The sequence below is a fragment of the Anguilla anguilla genome, chromosome 12 (genome assembly GCF_013347855.1).
Source record: "Anguilla anguilla isolate fAngAng1 chromosome 12, fAngAng1.pri, whole genome shotgun sequence".
In the NCBI taxonomy this organism is placed as follows: Eukaryota; Metazoa; Chordata; class Actinopteri; order Anguilliformes; family Anguillidae; genus Anguilla; species Anguilla anguilla.
In genome coordinates, this window is record NC_049212.1 from 30,852,966 (window position 1) to 30,878,212 (window position 25,247).

At 42.4% G+C, this 25,247-nt stretch overlaps 4 protein-coding genes and 1 long non-coding RNA gene across 7 annotated transcripts in view; 3 read left to right on the forward strand and 2 right to left on the reverse strand.

Moving 5' to 3' along the window:
- Positions 1-10,027, forward strand: LOC118209304 (endonuclease domain-containing 1 protein-like). 2 transcript variants are annotated; one of them, XM_035384532.1, is made up of 4 exons: positions 1-243; positions 1,328-1,630; positions 1,836-1,992; positions 9,187-10,027. In XM_035384532.1, the coding sequence occupies exons 2-4, from the start codon at positions 1,328-1,330 to the stop codon at positions 9,564-9,566; spliced, it is 840 nt and encodes a 279-aa protein (XP_035240423.1). In that variant the 5' UTR covers positions 1-243; the 3' UTR covers positions 9,567-10,027. The 2 variants fall into 2 exon arrangements, with proteins under 2 accessions (XP_035240423.1, XP_035240421.1); XM_035384530.1 differs by lacking the exon at positions 9,187-10,027 and adding an exon at positions 2,480-3,066 and having other exon boundaries at positions 4-243.
- Positions 1-25,247, reverse strand: part of bace1 (beta-secretase 1) — a 130,752-nt gene that overhangs the window by 39,311 nt on the left and 66,194 nt on the right. The window lies entirely within an intron of this gene.
- Positions 4,680-23,620, forward strand: LOC118209309 (endonuclease domain-containing 1 protein-like). The gene is made up of 5 exons (XM_035384538.1): positions 4,680-4,758; positions 5,891-6,100; positions 21,866-21,952; positions 22,144-22,300; positions 22,769-23,620. The coding sequence occupies exons 2-5, from the start codon at positions 5,891-5,893 to the stop codon at positions 23,152-23,154; spliced, it is 840 nt and encodes a 279-aa protein (XP_035240429.1). The 5' UTR covers positions 4,680-4,758; the 3' UTR covers positions 23,155-23,620.
- LOC118209313 (endonuclease domain-containing 1 protein-like) lies at positions 11,302-15,976 on the forward strand. Its single transcript, XM_035384542.1, has 4 exons — positions 11,302-11,445; positions 12,583-12,888; positions 13,157-13,325; positions 15,597-15,976. Exons 2-4 carry the CDS (start codon positions 12,583-12,585, stop codon positions 15,968-15,970), a joined length of 849 nt encoding a protein of 282 aa, XP_035240433.1. The 5' UTR covers positions 11,302-11,445; the 3' UTR covers positions 15,971-15,976.
- Positions 16,061-25,247, reverse strand: part of LOC118209315 — a 25,079-nt gene continuing 15,892 nt past the window's right edge. Inside the window, exons 2-3 of the long non-coding RNA XR_004761697.1 lie at positions 23,314-23,552; positions 16,061-16,120 (exon numbers count right to left, since the gene is read on the reverse strand). This is a non-coding gene — a long non-coding RNA (uncharacterized LOC118209315). The remainder of the gene's footprint in view (positions 16,121-23,313; positions 23,553-25,247) is intronic.

Sequence of the window (25,247 nt, forward strand, 5' to 3'; positions counted from 1 at the left end):
CGTTTATTTGGTTTTGTGTTGCTGTGGGTGCCATCTCTCTCTCTCCATGCGACAAACAACAGTCCACTCCCCTAAACTTCAGCATCACCCGCCCAAGGGCGTGGCTTGAAGAAAGGGGTCAAGGAAGGATGTAAAAGGCTGTGAGGGGGGAGATTTTTGGCAGATTTTTGGAGACACACTTCTGATCAACACCAGCCTTTTTCTCTGAGTAACAACCCATTCCAACAGTGAGACCAAACAAAGGTGAGAAACAGTGGGGGGTTTCTTTTAGTGTCTGTATGATTCACGTTTCCTTTATATTTTTAGATTCTTAGTAACATGCTCAGCTAGAGTATTAACCTCTGGGCAGGGGGCACATATATAACCCAAAGAACCAGTACGGTGCATAACACCTAGCTAACTGCAATTGTGTGAGAGGGAGCTCAAATAAACTTTACTCATATGTATTTCAAACCAAAAACTTGGGTCAATAGGTCGCTTTGAATTCTGTAGAATTTTTTTAATGAGTATAGCTCTCACAGGAGCTTATAAAGGTGTTAGAAGCAGAGCCCATTACCAGTGAAGTAAAGACCTGATCTCTATACTAGGGTTGGATCCACACTTAGCATCAGTATTTACTCGTCTACATGTAGAGCAGGCGAGATGTGTTAGATTGGGCCCTGGGAGTGGACTAAGGTGAGCTGGCTTGGGTAGCGGTCTATCTAGCGTGATTCAAGGAGGGGTCTTCAGCACAAAGCACTATTCGGATATAGTTGCTACAAATGGTATACTATGTATGGTAATCAGGGGTAATGTATAACATTACCCCTGATTATCGCCATAACATATGGGACAAAGACACATTTGTTCCCGATTTGGCTTTGTACTCCACAATTTTTAATGTGTAACCAAACAATTCACATTTGGTTCAAGTGTAGATTCTCAGCTTTGGGGGCTATGTATAAAAAGTGGTGTAATTTCTACATGGTGAAACCAAACTGTATAAAAATATCCTTTAATTAAAGCTGAGCATCTGCTTTGTCGCAAATATTATGAAGGGCACCATATACAAGTACATATTAATAAGATAAAAAATGAAACATTTTCTATGAATGGTCCTTCCTAATCAGTACATGAAAAATACACACACGTATGCACATATCTACACACAAACACATGTATGCACATACGCAGATGCACATATACACACACACACAAGCAAGCATACATCTACACACACATTTGTTTGTATGCAAGCCAAAATGTGGCTACCTGCTGTGGAACTGTGTGCTACAGGTAAAGTGCTCAGAATTCTGCTAAACTGTTTCTCTGAATTCCACTGGCTCAGATGCAGGTCTTGGCAGCATTGTGCTTCCTTGTCTTGGCACACCTGCCCCCCCTGAGGGGGGAGGTAGTAGAAAGCTTCCAGGACGTCCCGGAGTGCCTGGACTTCTTCTACGAGCGCATGGTGCCCAAGCTGGACGCGGCCAATCCTAACGCCACCCGTTTGTGTCAGCGCTTCAACAACAGCTACCACTTCGCCACGCTGTACAACACGAACAACCGCATCGCCGTCTACTCCGCCTACCGCTTTCAGACCGGCGGCGGCGGCGGTCGCGGTCACGAGAAGTGCTGGTATATAGAGCCACAGGTGAGCACAGAGGAAGACTCACAGCGACCTTCCTCCCAGCTTAGTTCAGCTGTTCAGCCTCACGCAGCGTCACACTCCTCTCAGCGATATCTTCACAGGCATCACACTCATTGTGGTGGATTCAACACATACTCAAACACGTACGCACGCAGGCACGCAGGCACACACACACACACAGTGGTCTGACTGCAGTGCTGTTTCACAGCTTGTGAACACGAGCTTGAATGCAGAGATGGAGAAAGAACAGCACTTCAGAAAGGAACACAAGGAGCCGTACATCGGTGAGAGGCAGGCTCTCAATGAGGACTACACAATGCTTGACTATGACCGTGGGCACCTCAATCCAAATGGACACCACACAGGTAATGCATCCCCAGACCTTGGGTCTAACGCATACTATTCAAAAATCTCCATTCTAGTCTTTCTCTGTATGTTCTGTTTGGTTTTTATACTGTGGCTGAGGAGTTCTGAGGGGATGTTCACACAAAAAATGGCAAATAATGCTAAACAGACAATAAAAAAACTAGGATGCCTGTGACTCAGACAAGTGTTCAGTTCCACTTTACCTGCTGGTTTTTTATTCCAGCAGACCTGTCCAACTGGTAACTGAGTCTCTAATCGTGAATTGAGTATGGTCACCTGTGCATTGTGTTACTAATGCAATTCAAACCAGTTTTGTTGTCTTGAGAGCAGTACCCTGAGGAAGAACATTACAGTTATGAAACGGATATTGAGTGAATGTACTTTTAAGAAACAGCATCCCCTAAAAATTATCTTACCATCTCTCTCTATATCTTTTATCTCTCTCTCTTTTTCTCTCTCTCTCTTTGTGCTCCCCCCTTCCTGCAGGGAACAGTCGTAATGCCACGTTTACTCTTACCAACGTGGTGCCACAGAACCACGATATGAACCAGAATGCCTGGTCCAAGTACGAGCAACAGCTGACCAAACTCTTCAATGCCCAGTGCGCACAGGCCTACGTGCTGGTGGGCGCCATCCCTTCCAAAAACACCTGGATCGTCAAGAAGAACAAACCTCGGATCAACATCCCCGACTACATCTGGAATGCCTACTGTTGCCTGGACAACAACGGCCGGCCCATCGGCAGCGGAGGGGCCACAGTTCGCAACACTGGGGGGACCTACGTCGAAAGGTGCACTCTCTGGGAGCTGAAAGAGTTCCTGAGTCAGTACCAATCACCAGTGGGGGAGCTCTTTCTCAACAACTGTGGAGCTTAGAGAAGTATGGTATGTTAGAGAAGTGTAGTCAGACACACCCCACAGGGCATATTTCACTCTTTACATTTTTCTGTGCCAATTAACATACAAGAGTCATTTACTTCCCTGTAATTCCCATTGCCCATAAGCTTATTATCTAATACATGCACCAAAACTCACCTATTTGCACTTTAGGCATTTGGCTGATGTTTTTAGGGGAAAAAGGCAACACTGCAATCTCACAAGTTCTCCCCATTCAGCTCTTAAATAATCAACATTGTTTAATTTTGATGTGGTTACAGCTACTGTAATAATGGAAGTAAAGACAAACTTCCATGGGTCAATAACACCATTTATTATGTAGCTAACCATGCCTGCTTCCACACACACACACACACACGCGCGCGCGCACACCTGTCCCTGGCTCTCATAAATGTCTGCGTGATTCTGCCATTCACAATAAAGGCTTAATTCTTCAGTAATCAGTCCCATCTTGTCTGACTGCATAAGGGAATAAACAGGCAAATGACACCATACGGTACAATAAAGCCACTGAGCTACATCAAAACTGAAGGATACCTATACAAGTCCCTGGAGTATGTTACTCTGAGTAGTATGCTGTGTAGACACACAGTCACCAAGCAATGACCCTGGATCCTTTAACATATGTCTGATGGATTTAAAATGACACTTGGTATTTGCAGGCCTCTAGCTCGTAGAGACTCACGTTTGTAACTGACAATTCCTAGACCTCTGTATGGTGGCACCATCTAACGTGTCTCCTACTGCCTTGGGTAGCTAATGTTATCTAGCAGGCTAGCGTTAGTTAATGATATTTAAAAGGCAGTGGCTCACATCATTTATATCACAAACTCTCAGTGTGACACTGAAGTATAATTGCAGCGTTGTGATGGAAAAGAGGCCAGAGTTTGAACCAGGGCCTTTTACAGGAAGAACCACAATCGGCCTGTGAGAAAATTAAGAAAAGCCAACCACAACGGCAGAAAGGAAACAGGACAGCAGACAAAGAATACCATGTGGGGGGTTTATGAAGATTGTGAGGAGATTGAAATTGATACAATACAGACAATAAGTATTAGGCTTATGTGGTTAAAAAAAAAAATTTAGGTAGAGAAGAATTCAGACAATTTATGCACATTTATTGAAAAACAACCCAAAGTGCAAACTTTATTTTCTCCAATTTCTACTTACAATTTTACTTAAAAATAATGTAAGACACAACTTTCCTCAAAATAGCCTCCTTTGGCATTAATGACAATTAAATAAATGATAGGAAGTCCATATCCATTCGTTCTGCACAGTGGGAGCTGGAGTGGTGGGAGGGGGGTGCAGTGCTAGTTGAATTCCACTGAATACAGTGAATCGGCAGCTATGATCAGCTGGTCAAAAAGAAAGTGCATCTGCCATTTCCCAATCAAAGTTGTGTTGATGGTGCTTGGCCCAATGGAGTCTTTCTTTCTTGTTAACGGCACATAGCAATGGCTTTTTCAGATACACATCCGTTTAGACCAAGAGATCGCAGTCCCCATTTCACTGCAGGCAGGGAAACTAGTTTCTCTCTAGTTGCATTGAGGTCTTTTTGTATTTGTGGTGCAGTGGTTTCAAGATGGTTTCACAGAGCCTGTGAGGGGGAAGGGTGAAGGCGTTTGTTCATTTGATTTTGTGTTGCTGTGGGTGCCATCTCTCTCTCTCCATGCGACAAACAACAGTCCACTCCCCTAAACTTCAGCATCACCCTCCCAAGGGCGTGGCTTGAAGAAAGGGGTCAAAGAAGGATGTAAAAGGCTGTGAGGGGGGAGATTTTTGGCAGATTTTTGGAGACACACTTCTGATCAACACCAGCCTTTTTCTCTGAGTAACAACCCATTCCGACAGTGAGACCAAACAAAGGTGAGAAACAGTGGGGGGTTTTCTTTTAGTGTCTGTATGATTAATTTTTCCTTTATATATTTAGATTCCTAGTAACATGCTCAGCTAGAGTTATAACCCCTGGGCAGGGGGCACATATATAACCAAAAGAACCAGTAAGGTGCATAACACCTAGCTAACTGCAATTGTGTGAGAGGGAGCTCAAATAAACTTTACTCATATGTATTTTGAACCAAAAACTTGGGTCAATAGGTCGCTTTGAATTCTGTAGAATTTTTTAAATGAGTATAGATCTCACAGGTGCTTATAAAGGAGTTAGAAGCAGAGCCCATTACCAGTGAAGTAAAGGCCTGATCTCTATACTAGGGTTGGATCCACACTTAGCATCAGTATTTACTCGTCTACATGTAGAGCAGGCGAGATGTGTTAGATTGGGCCCTGGGAGTGGACTAAGGTGAGTTGGCTTGGGTAGCGGTCTATCTAGCGTGATTCAAGGAGGGGTCTTCAGCACAAAGCACTATTTGGATATAGTTGCTACAAATGCTATACTATGTATGATAATCAGGTACCCCTGATTACCGCCATAACATATGGGACAAAGACACATTTGTTCCCGATTTGGCTTTGTACGCCACAATTTTTAATGTGTAACCAAACAATTCACATGTGGTTCAAGTGTAGATTCTCAGATTTGGGCGCTATGTATAAAAAGTGGTGTAATTTCTACATGGTGAAACCAAACTGTATAAAAATATCCTTTAATTAAAGCTGAGCATCTGCTTTGTCGCAAATATTATGAAGGGCATCATATACGATTAAATATTAATAAGATAAAAAATGAAACATTTTCTATGAATGGTCCTTCCTAATCAGTACATGACAAATACACACACGTATGCACATATCTACACACAAACACATATATGCACATACGCAGATGCACATATACACACATACAGTCATATAGACTTACACACACACACAAACATCTTTATACACAAACACACACATACACACACACAAGCAAGCATACATCTACACACACATTTGTTTGTACGCAAGCCAAAATGTGGCTTCCTGCTGTGGAACTGTGTGCTACAGGTAAAGTGCTCAGAATTCTGCTAAACTGGTTCTCTGAATTCCACTGGCCCAGATGCAGGTCTTGGCAGCATTGTGCTTCCTTGTCGTGGCACACCTGCCCCCCCTGAGGGGGGAGGTAGTAGAAAGCTTCCACAGAGGCCCGCACTGCCTGGACTTCTTCTACAAGGGCATGGTGCCCAAGTGGAACGTGCCCAAGCGTAACACCGTCTGTTTGTGTCAGCGCTTCAACAACCGCTACCACTTCGCCACGCTGTACGACACGAGCAACCGCATCGCCATCTACTCCGCCTACCTCTTTCAGACCAGCGGCGGCGGCGGTCGCCAGGATAACTGGTATATAGAGCCACAGGTGAGTACTGAGGAAGACTTACGGTGACCTTCCTCCCCACGTACTTCAGCAGCTCTGCTGCAGCGTCACACTCCTCTCTGTGATATTTTCATAAGCATCACACTCCTGGTGGTGGATTCAACACCAAGAGCCTCATTTCATTTATCTAAAGAAATGGCTTTGCAGATTACCAGACACCATCTTACACACATGAAAATGAAAAAATACATTCTCAAACACGCGCGCGCACACACACACACACACATGTGCATACACGCTCACACACACACAGTGGTCTGACTGCAGTGCTGTTTCACAGCTTGTGAACTCGAGCTGTGATGCAAACATGAAGGATGCGTGGACACTCAAAAACAAAGACAACGTTACGGGGGACTTCGGTAAGAGGCAGGCTCTCGATGAGGACTACAGAGGGTCTATGTATGACCGTGGGCACCTCAATCCAAATGGACACCACACAGGTAATGCATCCTCATACCTTGGGTCTAATGCTAGGGAGGTCAAACCTGTTTTGGCGATTTTTCAGAAAACATATTTTGACAGTTTATTCTTCATGCATAATGTCATAAATGATACACTATAGTGAAATAACAACATATAAATCGCTAATTTGCCAGAATATAACTGTTGTTTCCTATAATACGATTTAAAAAATTAGCCGCTTAGCTCCGCATGTAATCACTGTCGTTGGAGGGAAACGCACCATCACCTGTGCGAATTTTGGGGGTGGGGTTATCCATGTTCCTTCAACAACATGAACCAATATTTTGTGGTATCCGTACAGTAAAACAAATATACTGTACGCAGTGACTGGTATGTATTGTTATGGGATGCGTCATTTAATGAAAAGTGTGTACCCTCTCGGCCAGGTCCTCACTGTAAAAGAGAATGTGTTCTCAATGACCTATCTGGTTAAATTAAGGTAATGAATGAATGAATGAATGACTCTCAAAACGCAATATGTGCCAAAATGTCTCAGTTTCAAACAGTGGCCCCGTGGCTTCAAAATTCCATTGCAGTTGGGGACTGGGATCGACCAGGCTCATGTCCCCATTTTCAACCTAATAAAAAAAAACACCCATTCGTAAAACTAAAATCCTTTATACCATACTGTAGACACCATCTTGGAGAAAAAATATATGTACAAATATTACATTACAGGCATTTAGCAGATGCTCTTATCCAGAGCGACTTACACAACACACAAATATTGTTGTTCAAATGAGTTTTCCTGGCGACTTAGCCACCAGAATACATGTAAACTGGCAACAGGTCATAGCTAACTGTGGCTATTCGAACTGTTGGAGATTTGGAATCCATAGACGGCGTATGTCTCATTTTAAACGTAATTACAAAAAACGCCCATTCGTAAACCTCAAATGTACATAAGGCCTTGACGAAGACGTGCATGTAAGGATTGTGTTGTTCAAACGAGTTTTCCTGGTGACTTGGCCACCAGAATTAATACACTAGCAGCACGTTATAGGTGCCAATGGAATACTATTCTATCTGCAGTGGATTCGGATTCCAGAGGGCTGTGCATGTCTACTTTGCACCGTAATTACAAAAAACACCCATTCGTAAAACTCAAATGCTTTATACTACAATGTAGATAAGACCTTGACAAAGAAATGCATATTAAAATATCATTGTTCAAACAAGGCTTAGCTGTCTAGACATGCCAGAAAACATTTCATAGGGCCTCTTCATCGGCATAATTTGGACAAATCGGAATTGAACAGTCAGGATGATGTCAAGACAGGGATTGGCTACAATTTGAATAACATTTCATTTCAGCAAAACAAAATCCCTTCTGGGGTTATTTTGATAGTCAGGGTCGTTTTTTTTTTTGGTGCCAGATTGCTTCTGAAATGGCCCTCAGGACACTGGCAGCTGTAATGTTTTGAAGACACCTAAATATACAAATGTATCAATAACTAATAACCAATTCATATTTTAAACATTTCACAGTGAGTTTTTCTTGTGGTGAACTGAGTAATAATGCCTTCAATGTGGTTAGATTTTTTATAATGACCCCATTCATTTTGGTGAAGCATTAAGTGCAGGCACAAATGCTCATAAAGAGTCAAGTTTCCTGATTTCTAAAGTAAAAAAATAATATTGCTGAACTATCAGTGCCCTCTTGAAATGATTTAATTGCTCTATCTACTCCAATTTTGTATATTTCCTTGTCAAATGACCTGTTTAAGTGAGCCCAGATTCCAATTTTGTTTTATGTTTGTACATGGAACTCCCATTGTGATAACATTGCAGGCAGAACGTTCAACCTCCCTACTAATGCATACTATACAAAAATCTCCATTATAGTCCTTCTCTGTATGTTCTGTTTGGTTTTTATACTGCGGCTGAAGGAGTTCTGAGGGGATGTTCACACAAAAATAGCAAAGAATGCTAAACAGAGACAATAAGAAAACTAGGATGCCTGTGACTCAGACAAGCGTTCAGTTCCACTTTACCTGCTGGTTTTTTATTCCAGCAGACCTGCCCAACTGGTTATTGGGTCTCTAAGAGTGAATTGAGTATGGTCAGCTGTAAATTGTGTTACTAATGCTATTCAAACCAGGTTTGTTGTCTTGAGAGCAGTACCCTGAGGTAGAACATTACAGTTGTGAAACGGATATTGAGTGAACGTAATTTTAAGAAAGCAGCATCCCCTAAAAATTATCCTCCATCTCTCTCTATATCTTTTATCTCTCTCTCTCTCTCTCTCTCTCAAAATCAAATTCAAATTCAAATGGCTTTATTGGCAGGAAATACATAGGTACATATTGCCAAAGCATCATAAATCAATTAAAAATACATATTTACAGTGGAATACTAATAATGAACATTCTATTAAAAAAAGAAAAAAATAAAATAAATAAAAAATAAAAATAAAAATAATAATAAAAATAATAATAATAATAATAATAATAATAATAATAATAATGATTATCTCTCTCTCTCTCTCTCTCTCTCTCTGTGCTCCCCCCTTCCTGCAGGGGACAGTCGTAATGCCACGTTTACACTCACCAACGTGGTGCCACAGCACCCCGATCTGAACCAGAAAGCCTGGGGTACGTACGAGCGTCAGCTGACTGACCTCTTCAAAGACCAGTGCAAGAAGGCCTACGTGCTGGTGGGCGCCATCCCTTCCACTAACAACCGGATCAACAATCGGGTCAACATCCCCGACCGCATCTGGAACGCCTACTGCTGCCTGGGCAACAACGGCCAGCCCCTCCATAGCGGGGGGGCCATAGCTAACAACACTAAAAACAGCCGTGTCAAGAGGCACACTCTCTCAAAGCTTAAACTGCTCCTGGGTCAGTACACCAACTCACCAGTGGGGGAGCTCTTTCTCAACAACTGTGAAGCTTAGAGAGGTATGGTATGTTAGAGAAGTGTAGTCAGACACACCCCACAGGGCATATTTCCCTCTTTATATGTTTCTGTGTCAATTAACATACGAGAGTCATTTACTTCCCTGTAATTCCCATTGCCCATAAGCTTATTATCTAATACATGCACCAAAACTCACCTATTTGCACTTTAGGCATTTGGCTGATGTTTTTAGGGGAAAAAGGCAACACTGCAATCTCACAAGTTCTCCCCATTCAGCTCTTAAATAATCAACATTGTTTAATTTTGATGTGGTTACAGCTACTGTAATAATGGAAGTAAAGACAAACTTCCATGGGTCAATAACACCATTTATTATGTAGCTAACCATGCCTGCTTCCACACACACACACACACACGCGCGCGCGCACACCTGTCCCTGGCTCTCATAAATGTCTGCATGATTCTGCCATTCACAATAAAGGCTTAATTCTTCAGTAATCAGTCCCATCTTGTCTGACTGCATAAGGGAATAAACAGGCAAATGACACCATACGGTACAATAAAGCCACTGAGCTACATCAAAACTGAAGGATACCTATACAAGTCCAGGGAGTATGTTACTCTGAGTAGTATGCTGTGTAGACACACAGTCACCAAGCAATGACCCTGGATCCTTTAACATATGTCTAATGGATTTATAATGACACTTGGTATTTGCAGGCCTCTAGCTCGTAGAGACTCACGTTTGTAACTGACAATTCCTAGACCTCTGTATGGTGGCACCATCTAACGTGTCTCCTACTGCCTTGGGTAGCTAATGTTATCTAGCAGGCTAGCGTTAGTTAATGATATTTAAAAGGCAGTGGCTCACATCATTTCTATCACAAACTCTCAGTGTGACACTGAAGTATAATTGCAGCATTGTGATGGAAAAGAGGCCAGAGTTTGAACCAGGGCCTTTTTCAGGAAGAACCACAATAGGCCCGTGAGAAAATTAAGAAAAGCCAAACACAACGGCAGAAAGGAAACAGGACAGCAGACAAAGAATACCATGTGGGGGGTTTATGAAGATTGTGAGGAGATTGAAATTGATACAATACGGACAATAAGTATTAGGCCTGTGGTTAAAAAAAAAATTTAGGTAGAGAAGAATTCAGACAATTTATGCACATTTATTGAAAAACAACCCAAAGTGCAAACTTTTTTTTCCTCCAATTTCTACTTACAATTTTACTTAAAAATAATGCAAGACACAACTTTCCTCAAAATAGCCTCCTTTGGCTTTAATGACAATTAAATAAATGATAGGAAGTCCATATCCATTCGTTCTGCACAGTGGGAGCTGGAGTGGTGGGAGGGGGGTGCAGTGCTAGTTGAATTCCACTGAATACAGTGAATCGGCAGCTATGATCAGCTGGTCAAAAAGAAAGTGCATCTGCCATTTCCCAATCAAAGTTGTGAATGGTGCTTGGCCCACTGGAGTCTTTCTTTCTTGTTAACGGCACATATCAAGGGCTCTTTCAGATACACATCCGTTTAGACCAAGAGATCGCAGTCCCCATTTCACTGCAGGCAGGGAAACTAGTTTCTCTCTAGTTGCATTGAGGTCTTTTTGTATTTGTGGTGCAGTGGTTTCAAGATGGTTTCACAGAGCCTGTGAGGGGGAAGGCGTTTGTTTATTTGATTTTGTGTTGCTGTGGGTGCCATCTCTCTCTCTCCATGCGACAAACAACAGTCCACTCCCCTAAACTTCAGCATCACCCGCCCAAGGGCGTGGCTTGAAGAAAGGGGTCAAGGAAGGATGTAAAAGGCTGTGAGGGGGGAGATTTTTGGCAGATTTTTGGAGACACACTTCTGATCAACACCAGCCTTTTTCTCTGAGTACCAACCCATTCCAACAGTGAGACCAAACAAAGGTGAGAAACAGTGGGGGGTTTCTTTTAGTGTCTGTATGATTAATTTTTCCTTTATATTTTTAGATTCTTAGTAACATGCTCAGCTAGAGTTATAACCCCTGGGCAGGGGGAACATATATAACCCAAAGAACCAGTAAGGTGCATAACACCTAGCTAACTGCAATTGTGTGAGAGGGAGCTCAAATAAACTTTACTCATATGTATTTTGAACCAAAAACTTGGGTCAATAGGTCGCTTTGAATTCTGTAGAATTTTTTTAATGAGTATAGATTTCACAGGAGCTTATAAAGGAGTTAGAAGCAGAGCCCATTACCAGTGAAGTAAAGGCCTGATCTCTATACTAGGGTTGGATCCACACTTAGCATCAGTATTCACTCCTCTACATATAGAGCAGGCGAGATGTGTTAGGGAGTGGACTAAGGTGAGTTGGCTTGGGTAGCGGTCTATCTAGCGTGATTCAAGGAGGGGTCTTCAGCACAAAGCACTATTCGGATATAGTTGCTACAAATGGTATACTATGTATGGTAATCAGGGGTAATGTATAACATTACCCCTGATTACCGCCATAACATATGGGACAAAGACACATTTGTTCCCGATTTGGCTTTGTACTCCACAATTTTTAATGTGTAACCAAACAATTCACATGTGGTTCAAGTGTAGATTCTCAGCTTTGGGGGCTATGTATAAAAAGTGGTGTAATTTCTACATGGTGAAACCAAACTGTATAAAAATATCCTTTAATTAAAGCTGAGCATCTGCTTTGTCGCAAATATTATGAAGGGCACCATATACGATTACATATTAATAAGATAAAAAATGAAACATTTTCTATGAATGGTCCTTCCTAATCAGTACATGACAAATACACACACGTATGAACATATCTACACACAAACACATGTATGCACATACGCAGATGCACATATACACACATACAGTCATATAGACATACACACACACACAAACATCTTTATACACAAACACACGCATACACACACACACAAGCAAGCATACATCTACACACACATTTGTTTGTATGCAAGCCAAAATGTGGCTACCTGCTGTGGAACTGTGTGCTACAGGTAAAGTGTTCAGAATTCTGCTAAACTGGTTCTCTGAATTCCACTGGCCCAGATGCAGGTCTTGGCAGCGTTGTGCTTCCTTGTCTTGGCACACCTGCCCCCCCTGAGGGGGGAGGTAGTTATAAGCTTCCAGGACGTCCCGAAGTGCCTAGACTTCTTCTACAAGCGCACGGTGCCCAAGTGGAACATGGCTAATCCTAAGAATCCTAGCACCGTCTGTTTGTGTCAGCGCTTCAACAACAGCTACCACTTCGCCACGCTGTACAACAAGGAGCACCGCATCCCCGTCTACTCCGCCTACGTCTTTCAGACCAGCGACGACGGCGGTCGCCAGGATAACTGGTATATAGAGCCACAGGTGAGTACTGAGGAAGACTTACGGTGACCTTCCTCCCCACGTACTTCAGCAGCTCTGCTGCAGCGTCACACTCCTCTCTGTGATATTTTCATAAGCATCACACTCCTGGTGGTGGATTCAACACCAAGAGCCTCATTTCATTTATCTAAAGAAATGGCTTTGCAGATCACCAGACACCATCTTACACACATGAAAATGAAAAAACACATTCTCAAACACGCGCGCACACACACACACACAGTGGTCTGACTGCAGTGCTGTTTCACAGCTTGTGGACAGCAGCTGGACTAAAGACATGGAGGTCCAGGAGATCCTCAACAAAACAATCAAATACAAGGGGGTGGTGCTGAAGTTCGGTGAACGGCAGGCTCTCGATGAGGACTACAGAGGGTCTATGTATGACCGTGGGCACCTCAATCCAAATGGACACCACACAGGTAATGCATCCTCATACCTTGGGTCTAATGCTAGGGAGGTCAAACCTGTTTTGGCGATCTTTCAGAAAACATATTTTGACAGTTTATTCTTCATGCATAATGTCATAAATGATACAGTATAGTGAAATAACAACATATAAATCGCTAATTTGCCAGAATATGACTGTTGTTTCCTATAATACGATTTTAAAAATTAGCCGCTTAGCTCCGCATGTAATCACTGTCGTTGGAGGGAAACGCACCATCACCTGTGCGAATTTTGGGGGTGGGGTTATCCATGTTCCTTCAACAACATGAACCAATATTTTGTGGTATCCGTACAGTAAAACAAATATACTGTACGCAGTGACTGGTATGTATTGTTATGGGATGCGTCATTTAATGAAAAGTGTGTACCCTCTCGGCCAGGTCCTCACTGTAAAAGAGAATGTGTTCTCAATGACCTATCAGGTTAAATTAAGGTAATGAATGAATGAATGAATGAATGAATGAATGACTCTCAAAATGCAATATGTGCCAAAATGTCTGTTTCAAACAGTGGCCCCGTGGCTTCAAAATTCCATTGCAGTTGGGGACTGGGATCGACCAGGCTCATGTCCCCATTTTCACCCTAATAAAAAAAACACCCATTCGTAAAACTAAAATCCTTTATACCATACTGTAGACACCATCTTGGAGAAGAAATATATATGTCAAAATATTGTTGTTCAAATGAGTTTTCCTGGCGACTTAGCCACCAGAAAACATGTACACTGGCAACTGGTCATAGCTAACTGTGGCTATTCGAACTGTTGGAGATTTGGAATCCATAGACGGCGTATGTCTCATTTTAAACGCAATTACAAAAAACACCCATTCGTAAACCTAAATTCTTTGTACCACAATGTACATAAGGCCTTGACGAAGACGTGCATGTAAGGATTGTGTTGTTCAAACGAGTTTTCCTGGTGACTTGGCCACCAGAATTAATACACTAGCAGCACGTTATAGGTGCCAATGGAATACTATTCTATCCGCAGTGGATTCGGATTCCAGAGGGCTGTGCATGTCTCCTTTGCACCGTAATTACAAAAAACACCCATTCGTAAAACTCAAATGCTTTATACCACAATGTAGATAAGACCTTGACAAAGAAATGCATATTAAAATATCATTGTTCAATCAAGGTTTAGCTGTCTAGACATGCCAGAAAACATTTTATAGGGCCTCTTCATCGGCATAATTTGGACAAATCGGAATTGAACAGTCAGGATGATGTCAAGACAGGGATTGGCTACAATTTGAATAACATTTCATTTCAGCAAAACAAAATCCCTTCTGGGGTTATTTTGATAGCGAGGGTCGTTTTTTTTTTTTGGTGCCAGATCGCTTCTGAAATGGCCCTCAGGACGCTGGCAGCTGTAACGTTTTGAGGACACCTAAATATACGAACGTATCAATAACTAATAACCAATTCATATTTTAAACATTTCACAGTGTGTTTTTCTTGTGGTGAACTGAGTAATAATGCCTTCAATGTGTTTAGATTTTTTATAATGACCCCATTCATTTTGGTGAAGCATTAAGTGCAGGCACAAATGCTCATAAAGAGTCAAGTTTCCTGATTTCTAAAGTAAAAAAATAATATCGCTGAACTATCAGTGCCCTCTTGAAATTATTTAATTGCTCTATCTACTCCAATTTTGTATATTTCCTTGTCAAATTACCTGTTTAACTGAGCCCAGATGCCAATTTTGTATTATGTTTGTACATGGAACTCCCATTGTGATAACATTGCAGGCAGGACGTTCGACCTCCCTACTAATGCATACTATACAAAAATCTCCATTATAGTCTTTCTCTGTATGTTCTGTTTGGTTTTAATGCTGCGACTGAAGGAGTTCTGAGGGGACATTCACACAAAAATAGCAAAGAATGCTAAACAGAGACAATAAGAAAACTATGATGCCTGTGACTCAGACAGGCGTTCAGTTCCACTTTTTTTGCTGGTTTTTTATTCCAGCAGACCTGCCAAACTGGTTATTGGGTCTCTAAGAGTGAATTGAGTATGGTCAGCTGTGCATTGTGTTACTAATGCAATTCAAACCAGGTTTGTTGTCTTGAGAGCAGTACCCTGAGGTAGAACATTACAGTTGTGAAACGGATATTGAGTGAACGTACTTTTAAGAAAGCAGCATCCCCTAAAAATGATCATCCATCTCTCTTTATATCTTTTATCTCTCTCTCTCTCTCTCTCTCTCTCTCTCTCTCTGTGCTCCCCCCTTCCTGCAGGGGAAAGCCGTCAGGCCACGTTCACACTCACCAACGTGGTGCCACAGAACCGCACGCTGAACCATGGTAACTGGAGCAAGTATGAGACGGATCTGCAAGAAGAGCTCAAAAAGTGCTGGCGGGCCTACGTGCTGGTGGGCGCCATCCCTTCCAAAAACAACTCGATCAACAATCGGGTCAACGTCCCCGACTACATCTGGAACGCCTACTGCTGCCTGGACAACAACGGCCGGCCCACCAGCAGCGGGGGGGCCATAGCTCGCAACACTGAGAACGAAGTTGTCAGGCACACTCTCTCAAAGCTGGAAATGCTCCTGAGACAGTACACCAAATCAAAAGTGTTGGTGCTCTTTCGCGACAAGTGTGAAGCTTAGAGGAGTATTGTATGTTAGAGAACTGTAGTCAGAAACGGCATATTTCACTCTTTATATTTTTCTGTGCCAATTAACATACAAGAGTCATATACTTCCCTGTAATTCCCATTGCCCATAAGCTTATTATCTAATACATGCACCAAAACTCACCTATTTGCACTTTAGGCATTTGGCTGATGCGCGCGCGCACACCTGTCCCTGGCTCTCATAAATGTCTGCGTGATTCTGCCATTCACAATAAAGGCTTATTCATCAGAAATCAGTCCCATCTTGTCTGATTGCATAAGGGAATAAACAGGCAAAAGACACCATACGGTACAATAAGACACTGAGCCACATCAAAACTGAAGGATACCTATACAAGTCCCTGGAGTATGTTACTCCGAGTAGTATGCTGTGTAGACACACAGTCACCAAGCAATGACCCTGGATCCTTTAACATATGTCTGATGGATTTAAAATGACACTTGGTATTTGCAGGCCTCTAGCTCGTAGAGACTCACATTTGTAACTGACAATTCCTAGACCTCTGTATGGTGGCACCATCTAACGTGTCTCCTACTGCCTTGGGTAGCTAATGTTATCTAGCAGACTAGCGTTAGTTAATGATATTTAAAAGGCAGTGGCTCACATCACTTATATCACAAACTCTCAATGTTACACTGAAGTATAATTGCAGCGTTGCGATGGAAAAGAGGCCAGAGTTTGAACCAGGGCCTTTTACAAGAAGAATCACAATGGGCCCGTGAGAAAATTAAGAAAAGCCAACCACAACGGCAGAAAGGAAACATGACTGTAGATGAAGAATACCATGTGGGGGGTTTATGAAGATTGTGAGGAGATTGAAATTGATACAATAAGTATTAGGCTGCCTGTGGTTTAAAAAAAAATTAGGTAGAGAAGAATTCAGACAATTTATGCACATTTATTGAAAAACAAACCAAAGTGCAAACTTTTTTTTTCTCCAATTTCTACTTACAATTTTACTTAAAAATAATCTAAGACACAACTTTCCTCAAAATAGCCTCCTTTGGCTTTAATGACAATTAAATAAATTATAGGAAGTCCATATCCATTCGTTCTGCACAGTGGGAGCTGGAGTGGTGGGAGGTGGGTGGAGTGCTAGTTGAATTCCACTGAATACAGTGAATCAACAGCTATGATCAGCTGGTCAAAAAGAAAGTGCATCTGCCATTTTCCAATCTTTCTTAGTTGTGTAGATGGTGCTTGGCCCACTGGGGACTTTCTTTCTTGTTAATGGCACATAGCAATGGCTTTTTCAGATACACATCCGTTTAGACCAAGAGATCGCAGTCCCCATTTCACTGCAGGCAGGGAAACTAGTTTCTCTCTAGTTGCATTGAGGTCATTTTGTATTTGTGGTGCAGTGGTTTCAAGACGGTTTACTTTGTTAGACATCACAAGTTATTTGTCTTCTACCTTTTGATCTTCCTGGTCTTCTCCTGTTAACATCACTGCTCATCAGCTGGACCACTCCGAGTGTGTACCGAACGCTGCACCAGGAAATCTTAAGCTTCTTTGCAATTTCTCACAGGGAATAACCTTTTTGGCACAATATGTTTACTTAGCCCAACACATCTAAGTCTAAAGCCTTCTTCTTCGCCATATTTCCTGCAAGTTTAGTGTCTATTTTACTCGTCCTACAGGCCAATGGTATTAGGCTACCTGTGGTCTTAAAAAACTTAAGGCAGATAAGATTTCACTCAGTTTAATCACCACTCTATCTCCCTCCCACCCCTCCACCTCCCACTTTGCAAAATGATTGGATAGATTTCTGGAATTCGGAAAGTTGTTTAATTGTAATTAAAACCAAAGGAGGCTATTTTGAGGAAAGTCATCTCTAAGATTTTTTAAATCGGCTTGGGGTAGCAGTCTATCTAGCGTGATTCAAGGAGGGGGTCTTCAACACAAAGCACTTTTCGGGGAAAGCTTAGGTATTGGATCACTATTGGGCCAACCTAAAGTCCGCAGTCCATTAGTCCTTTAAAAACGTAGCACGGCAGCAGGTGTACTATGTATGGCAATCAGGAGTAACGTAGGGTGTTATGTAGGATAATTAACTCTGAAATACAACACCCTCCATAACATTTGCGACAAAGACATACATACACTACATTTCCAAAAGTATGTGGACACCTGAACATCACACCCATATGTACTTGTAGAACATCTCATTCCAAAATCATGGGCATTAATATGGAGTTGGACCCCCCTTTTCTGCAGCCTCCACTCTTCTGGGATTCGCTTCCATTCAGCTACAAGAGCATTAGTTAGGTTGGGCACTGATGCTGGGCATAAGGCTTGGCTTGCAATCAGCATTCCAATTCATCCCAAAGGTGTTTGATGAGGTAGAAGTCAGGGCTCTGTGCAGGCCAGTCAAGTTCTTCCCCACCAAACTCAGAAACCATTTCTGTACGGACCTTGCTTTGTGCACATGGGCAGTGTAATGCTGAAACAGGAAAGGGCCTTCCCCAAACGAAGTTGGAAGCGCACAATTCTCTAGAATGTCATTGTATGCTGTAGCATTAAGATTCCCCTTCACTGGAACTAAGGGGCCAAGTCCAAACGATGAAAAACAGCCCCAGACCATTCCTCCTCCACCAAACTTTACAGTTGGCACTATTTGGGCCACAATAACAGCGCATACAGTTGACAGGGCTGCTCTAGCAAGGCAGAAATTTCATGAGCTAACTTGTTGGAAAGGTGGTATCCTATGACAGTGCCACGTTGCAAGTCACTGAGCCCTCCAGTATGACCCATTCTACTGCCAGTGTTTGTCAATGGAGATTACATGGCTGTTTACCAGACTTGGGTTAAATTTGTTTTGGGTTCAAATACTTTTCTACGATTTACTGATCTTGTCTGGTGTATTGGAACCAATGAAACACTCTCAAAAAGTGCAAACCCTGCCTTCTGGTCACATTAGCAGGTTCAATTACACCAGGCAAGATCAACAGATCACAGAAAAGTATTTGAATCCAAAACAAATACGTATTTTACCCAGGTCTGATGTATACTTCATTTTATGCACCTGTTACAATGGGTGTAGCTGAAATAAACCACTAATTAGAAGGGGCGTCCACATACTTTCGGAAATGTAGTGTATAGTATTTTTTCTTGATTTGGCATTGTATGCCACAAGTGAAAATTCTTAGCTTTTGGGGCTATGTATAAAAGGTGCTGTAATTTCTACATATTGTAAACAAAATGTATAAAAAATACCCTTTAATAAAAGCTGAGAATGAGCTTTGTCCCAAACATTATGAATGGCACAGTATATGACCAAATATTAATCAAATAAAAAATTAAACATTTTATATGAGTTGTCCTTCCTAAGCAGTACATAACTTCTTCACTGGAACAACATAGACGTTTGTGATTGTTAGTGTGTAGTGCTTTTTTCAGTGGTGTGTGTTGCGTGTTATGTCATGGCAGTATCACTTCCTGCATCAACACTGACATAACACACTATAAGCCGACAGTGAGCTCCATAATGTTTGGGACAAATGCATATTTTCTTTTTCTTGAACTGGATCTGTACTCCACAATTTAAACAATTCACACATGGTTAAAGTGCAGATGCTCAGCTTTTATTAAAGGGTATTTTTATACATTTTGGTTTCACAATGTAGAAATTATACATACAGCTTCCAAACCCCCTCCCATTTCAGGGAACCATAATGTTTGCATATCCCTTGCATGGAATGACTGCTTGAAATCTGTGACCGATAGACATTACCAGGTACTGAGTACCTTCTCTAGTGATGTTCTGCAAAGCTTGTACTGCGGCCATCTTTAGCTCCTGCTTGTTTTGAGGGCTAGTTGCTTTAAAGTTTCTCTTCAACATATAAAACATGTGTTCAATTTTATTCAGATTTGGTGAATGACTTGACCAGAACTTTCCAGTTTTTAGCTTAAAAAAACTTCATCAACCAATGAGTTTGAAGGCATTTGTTTGAACTTGAGCAGGTAAGATGCTTCAAATTAATTCATTGGATGCTATCAGCAGTTACATCTTCAATGATGACAAGGGCACTTTACTGAACTATACCATTTGGTATAATATTATTCCTGTTAGCTATCACCTCAACTGTAACCCGCTTAACCCATTTTATTTGCAGTGATAGATCCCTTGTAGCATTTCTGCTTCATTACATTCTACTGCTAATTTACACCAGGCAGGCCAGTGGAGGATGGGCTCCCCCTCTATAGCCGGGTTCCTCTCCAGATTTATTCTCATCGGGGAGTTTTTTCTCGCCACCATTTTTACCTCATGTACTTGCTATTCGGGGGTTTAGGCCTGGTTTTGCTCTATTTGCTCTATCTCCTGCCTTGCTACTCTGTAAAGTGTCTTTGTGACAGTTCTCTGTAAAAAGCTCTCTTATACGTACACTAAGGAAGCAATTGACCACACCTGACTAATCAGAAACACCTGTGAAGCTATTTGTCTCAAACATTATGGTGCCTTAAAATGGGGGATGATGTATTAAAAGTTCTGTAATTTCTACATGGTGAAACCAAAATGTATTTTAAAAAATACCCTTTAAAAGCTGAGAATCTGCACTTTAACCACATGTGAATTATTTGATTACAAATCTAAAATTGTGGAGTGTAGAGCCAAGTAAAGAAGAAAAATATCTGTGTCCCAAACATTACTGGGAACTTACTGGATATGCAGTTACTGATAAAAGCATCTGTGAATGTAACACAGTGGCCGTTTTGTCTACCTGTCTACCTGACTATTCTGAAATGCTGGAGAGGTTATAAATGCCCAATATGGGTTTATATACACATATACACACACTCACACAAACTTTTTTAAATTTTTTATTTAACCTTTATTTACCCAGGGTAGGTTCGCTGAGCACGGATGCTCTTTTGCAGGAATGCCCTGCTTCACACTCATACACATTCACACCTGGGAGCTGCCCAGTACAACCACAATCCCCTACTGTTGGCCAATGAGCAGCTCCACTGGAGGGGGAGAATATTTTTTTTAGCCAATTAAATCGGGGATTGATTACGTGGCAAGTTATTGCAAGAACCAGATCTGGGACTTTAGCCAGGACACCTGGGAATCTCCTACTTTTTGAGAATAGTGTCACGAGATCTTTAATGACCACAGTGAGTCAGGACCTCGGTTTAACGTCTCATCCAAAAGATGGCATCTCCTACAGCACAGTGTCCCCGTCACTGCACTGGGGCATTGGAGTTTATTTGACCAGAGGGAAGATTGCCCCCTGCTGGCTTACCAACACCACTTCCAGCAGCAACTCAGTATTCCCTGGTGGTCTCCCATCCAAGTACTAACCAAGCCCACACTTGCTTAGCTTCAGCCAGTAGGCAGGAGCAGAGTGCGTGGTGGTATGGGTACCGGCAAACACAAGCATGCACACAGCTATGCACACACTAGTTTGTATGCAAGCCAAAATGTTATTTTGGATCTACCTGCTGACCTTGGTCAATGAAATAGGGAGAGGAAAAAGGGGAGGGAGAAAGGGAGATATGCAAATAGTGTATCAAGGCTGATAAGAAGGAACCAATATAAGAAGAGGACCAGTCTGCCCCAAATCCTGACTCTGCTGTGGAACTGTGTGCTACAGGTAAAGTGCTCAGAATTCTGCTAAACTGGTTCTCTGAATTCCACTGCTCAGATGCAGGTCTTGGCAGCATTGTGCTTCCTTGTCTTGGCACACCTGCCCCCCCTGAGGGGGGAGGTAGTGGGAAGCTTCCAGGACGTCCCGGAGTGCCTGGACTTCTTCTACAAGGGCTGGGTGCCCGAGTGGGACGCGGCCAATCCTAACGCCGCCCGTTTGTGTCAGCGCTTCAACAACCGCTACCACTTGTCGTGTCGTACACGCGCTGTACGACACGCTCCACCGCATCCCCGTCTACTCCGCCTACCGCTTTCAGACCAGCAACAATGACCCGACGAGGAATGACTGGTGTATAGAGCCACAGGTGAGTACTGAGGAAGACTTACGGCGACCTTCCTCCCCACTTACTTCAGCAGCTCTGCCGCAGCGTCACACTCCTCTCTGGTGTATTTTCACAGGCATCACACTCATGGTGGTGGATTCAACACATAGTCAAACACGCACACATGCATGCACGCACACACACAGTGGTCTGACTGCAGAGCTGTTTCACAGCTTGTGGACAGGAGCTGGAATGCAGGGATGGAGGAAGAGAAGGACCTCATAACTGAACACAAGGGGGTGTACTTTGGTGAGAGGCAGGCTCTCGAAGAGGACTACATAAACTCTAACTATGACCGTGGGCACCTCAATCCAAAACAACACCAATCAGGTAATGCATCCCCATACCTTGGGTCTAATGCATACTATTCAAAAATCTCCATTCTATTATTTCTCGGTCTTTTCTGTTTGGTTAATATACTGCGGCTGAAGGAGTTTTGAGGGGATGTTCACACAAAAATAGCAAATAATGCCAAACAGAGACAATAAGAAAACTAGGATGCCTGTGACTCAGACAGGCGTTCAGTTCCACTTTACCTGCTGGTTTTTTATTCCAGCAGACCTGCCAAACTGGTTATTGGGTCTCTAAGAGTGAATTGAGTATGGTCAGCTGTGCATTGTGTTACTAATGCTATTCAAACCAGGTTTGTTGTCATGAGATCAGTACCTTGAGGTAGAACAGTTGCAAAATGGATATTCAGAGAATGTACTTTTAAGAAAGCAGCATCCCCTAAAAATGATCCTCCATCTCTATATCGTTTATCTCTCTCTATCTCTCTGTGCTCCCCCCTTCCTGCAGGGGACAGCCGTCAGGCCACGTTCACACTCACCAACGTGGTGCCACAAACACCCAATCTGAACCAGAAGGCCTGGAATGATTATGAGACGTATCTGCAAAAAAACCTCAAAACGTGCTGGCAGGCCTACGTGCTGGTGGGCGCCATCCCTTCCGCTAACAACTGGATCATCAAGAACAACGTCAAGCGGGTCAACATCCCCGACCACATCTGGAACGCCTACTGCTGCCTGGACAACAACGGCCGGCCCATCAGCAGCGGGGGGGCCACAGCTCCTAACACTGAGAAGACCAGTGTGAAGAGGCACACTCTCTCAGAGCTGAAAGAGTTCCTGAGTCAGTACCAATCACCAGTGGGGGAGCTCTTTCTCAACAACTGTGGAGCTTAGAGGAGTATGGTATGTTAGAGAAGTGTAGTCAGACACACCCCACAGGGCATATTTCCCTCTTTACATTTGTCTGTGCCAATTAACATACAAGAGTCATTTACTTCCCTGTAATTCCCATTGCCCATAAGCTTATTATCTAATACATGCACCAAAACTCACCTATTTGCAATTTAGGCATTTGGCTGATGTTTTAGGGGAAAAAGGCAACACTGCAATCTCACAAGTTCTCCCCATTCAGCTCTTAAATAATCAACATTGTTTAATTTTGATGTGGTTACAGCTACTGTAATAATGGAAGTAAAGACAAATTTCTGTGGGTCAATAACACCATTTATTATGTAGCTAACCATGCCTGCTTCCACAAGCACACACACACACACACACGCGCGCACGCACACCTGTCCCTGACTCTCATAAATGTCTGTGTGATTCTGCCATTCACAATAAAGGCTTAATTCATCAGAAATCAGTCCCATCTTGTCTGATTGCATAAGGGAATAAACAGGCAAATGATACCATACGGTACATTAAGACACTGAGCTACATCAAAACTGAAGGATACCTATACAAGTCCCTGGAGTATGTTACTCTGAGTAGTATGCTGTGTAGACACACAGTCACCAAGCAATGACCCTGGATCCTTTAACATATGTCTGATGGATTTAAAATGACACTTGGTATTTGCAGGCCTCTAGCTCGTAGAGACTCACGTTTGTAACTGACAATTCCTAGACCTCTGTATGGTGGCACCATCTAACGTGTCTCCTACTGCCTTGGGTAGCTAATGTTATCTAGCAGGCTAGCATTAGTTAATGATATTTAAAAGGCAGTGGCTGAGATCATTTCTATCACAAACTCTCAGTGTGACACTGAAGTATAATTGCAGCGTTGCGATGGAAAAGAGGCCAGAGTTTGAACCAGGGCCTTTTACAGGAAGAACCACAATGGGCCCGTGAGAAAATTAAGAAAAGCCAACCACAACGGCAGAAAGGAAACATGACTGTAGATGAAGAATACCATGTGGGGGGTTTATGAAGATTGTGAGGAGATTGAAATTGATACAATACAGACAATAAGTATTAAGGTTCCCTGTGGTATCTTAAAAAAAATTTAGGTAGAAAAGAATTCAGTTAATTTGTGCACATTAAAAAAACACAAAAGACACAACTCTCCTCAAAATAGCCTTCTTGGGCTTTAATTACAATTAAATAAATTATTGGAAGTCTCAAACTTTCCCCCTCCTAATTTGTAGGTGCCCCTATGAAGATTCTAGGGGTGATGCGTGGTGAAGAACTGAATTGGAGATGCTTTAAAAAATTATTGTGTGCGTCTAACTGAAACTGTTAGGTCTCTCTGCAGATATCGACACTGGAAGACGAAGAAGCAGCTCAAGCAACTATAAACAGATAGAACACATATTCATCAACCACACGGTGCAGCAGGGTGGAAATGACTGCCATCTCGCTTGATTGTGTTCCACCGCAACCATAGACCCGCTGTCAGCGCCCATACCAAGAGGACCCAGCACTGCTATGCCGAAATGTAGATGGCACTATCTCTCCCGACATTAAACGGGACTGGCCCAGTACTCTAAGTCCATCCAGGCCAAGTCTCATACTGTGACGATAACCTATTTTGGCCTTAGTCAGTACTTAGACATGGGTGCATGTTTCTGTCATTTTTATACATTTAACTGGAATGTAACAGAAGTGTTGGGAATGCAGATCTGATGATGAAGATTGGCATCAGGCCCTTGCCACCTGGGTTCATCCATCTAGAGTGTTTTTGTTAATTGCTTGCTAAACTTGTTAACCTTCCTGAAAACAAGAGAAATACATGGAAAAGATATATTAGAACTTCTTAAGAAAACTCTGTCACAAGTTTCGCCACTGACACGCAGCACCATACTACAGGTTAGGACAGCAAACAACAGTAGCGTTAGCACTGATGATTTGGCTCAGTATAGAACAGTTTATTACAGTGTGAACTGGACTTGATGGACATTGCTTTGAATAACTGTTTCATAATGCGTATTATACCTTATCAGACCAGTGTTTTGTAGTTGTTCCAATGACCTTCCGTATGCACTTATT

Bases quoted from the DNA above. Each gene is read 5' to 3' on its own strand.
- LOC118209304 (XM_035384530.1), top strand. From the start codon at position 1,328: ATGCAGGTCTTGGCAGCATTGTGCTTCCTTGTCTTGGCACACCTGCCC. The intron at 1,631-1,835 runs GTGAGCACAGAG...GCTGTTTCACAG, and splicing joins GCTGGTATATAGAGCCACAG to CTTGTGAACACGAGCTTGAA. The intron at 1,993-2,479 runs GTAATGCATCCC...CCCTTCCTGCAG, and splicing joins TCCAAATGGACACCACACAG to GGAACAGTCGTAATGCCACG.
- LOC118209309 (XM_035384538.1), top strand. From the start codon at position 5,891: ATGCAGGTCTTGGCAGCATTGTGCTTCCTTGTCGTGGCACACCTGCCC. The intron at 21,953-22,143 runs GTGAGTACTGAG...GCTGTTTCACAG, and splicing joins ACTGGTGTATAGAGCCACAG to CTTGTGGACAGGAGCTGGAA. The intron at 22,301-22,768 runs GTAATGCATCCC...CCCTTCCTGCAG, and splicing joins TCCAAAACAACACCAATCAG to GGGACAGCCGTCAGGCCACG.
- LOC118209313 (XM_035384542.1), top strand. From the start codon at position 12,583: ATGCAGGTCTTGGCAGCGTTGTGCTTCCTTGTCTTGGCACACCTGCCC. The intron at 12,889-13,156 runs GTGAGTACTGAG...GCTGTTTCACAG, and splicing joins ACTGGTATATAGAGCCACAG to CTTGTGGACAGCAGCTGGAC. The intron at 13,326-15,596 runs GTAATGCATCCT...CCCTTCCTGCAG, and splicing joins TCCAAATGGACACCACACAG to GGGAAAGCCGTCAGGCCACG.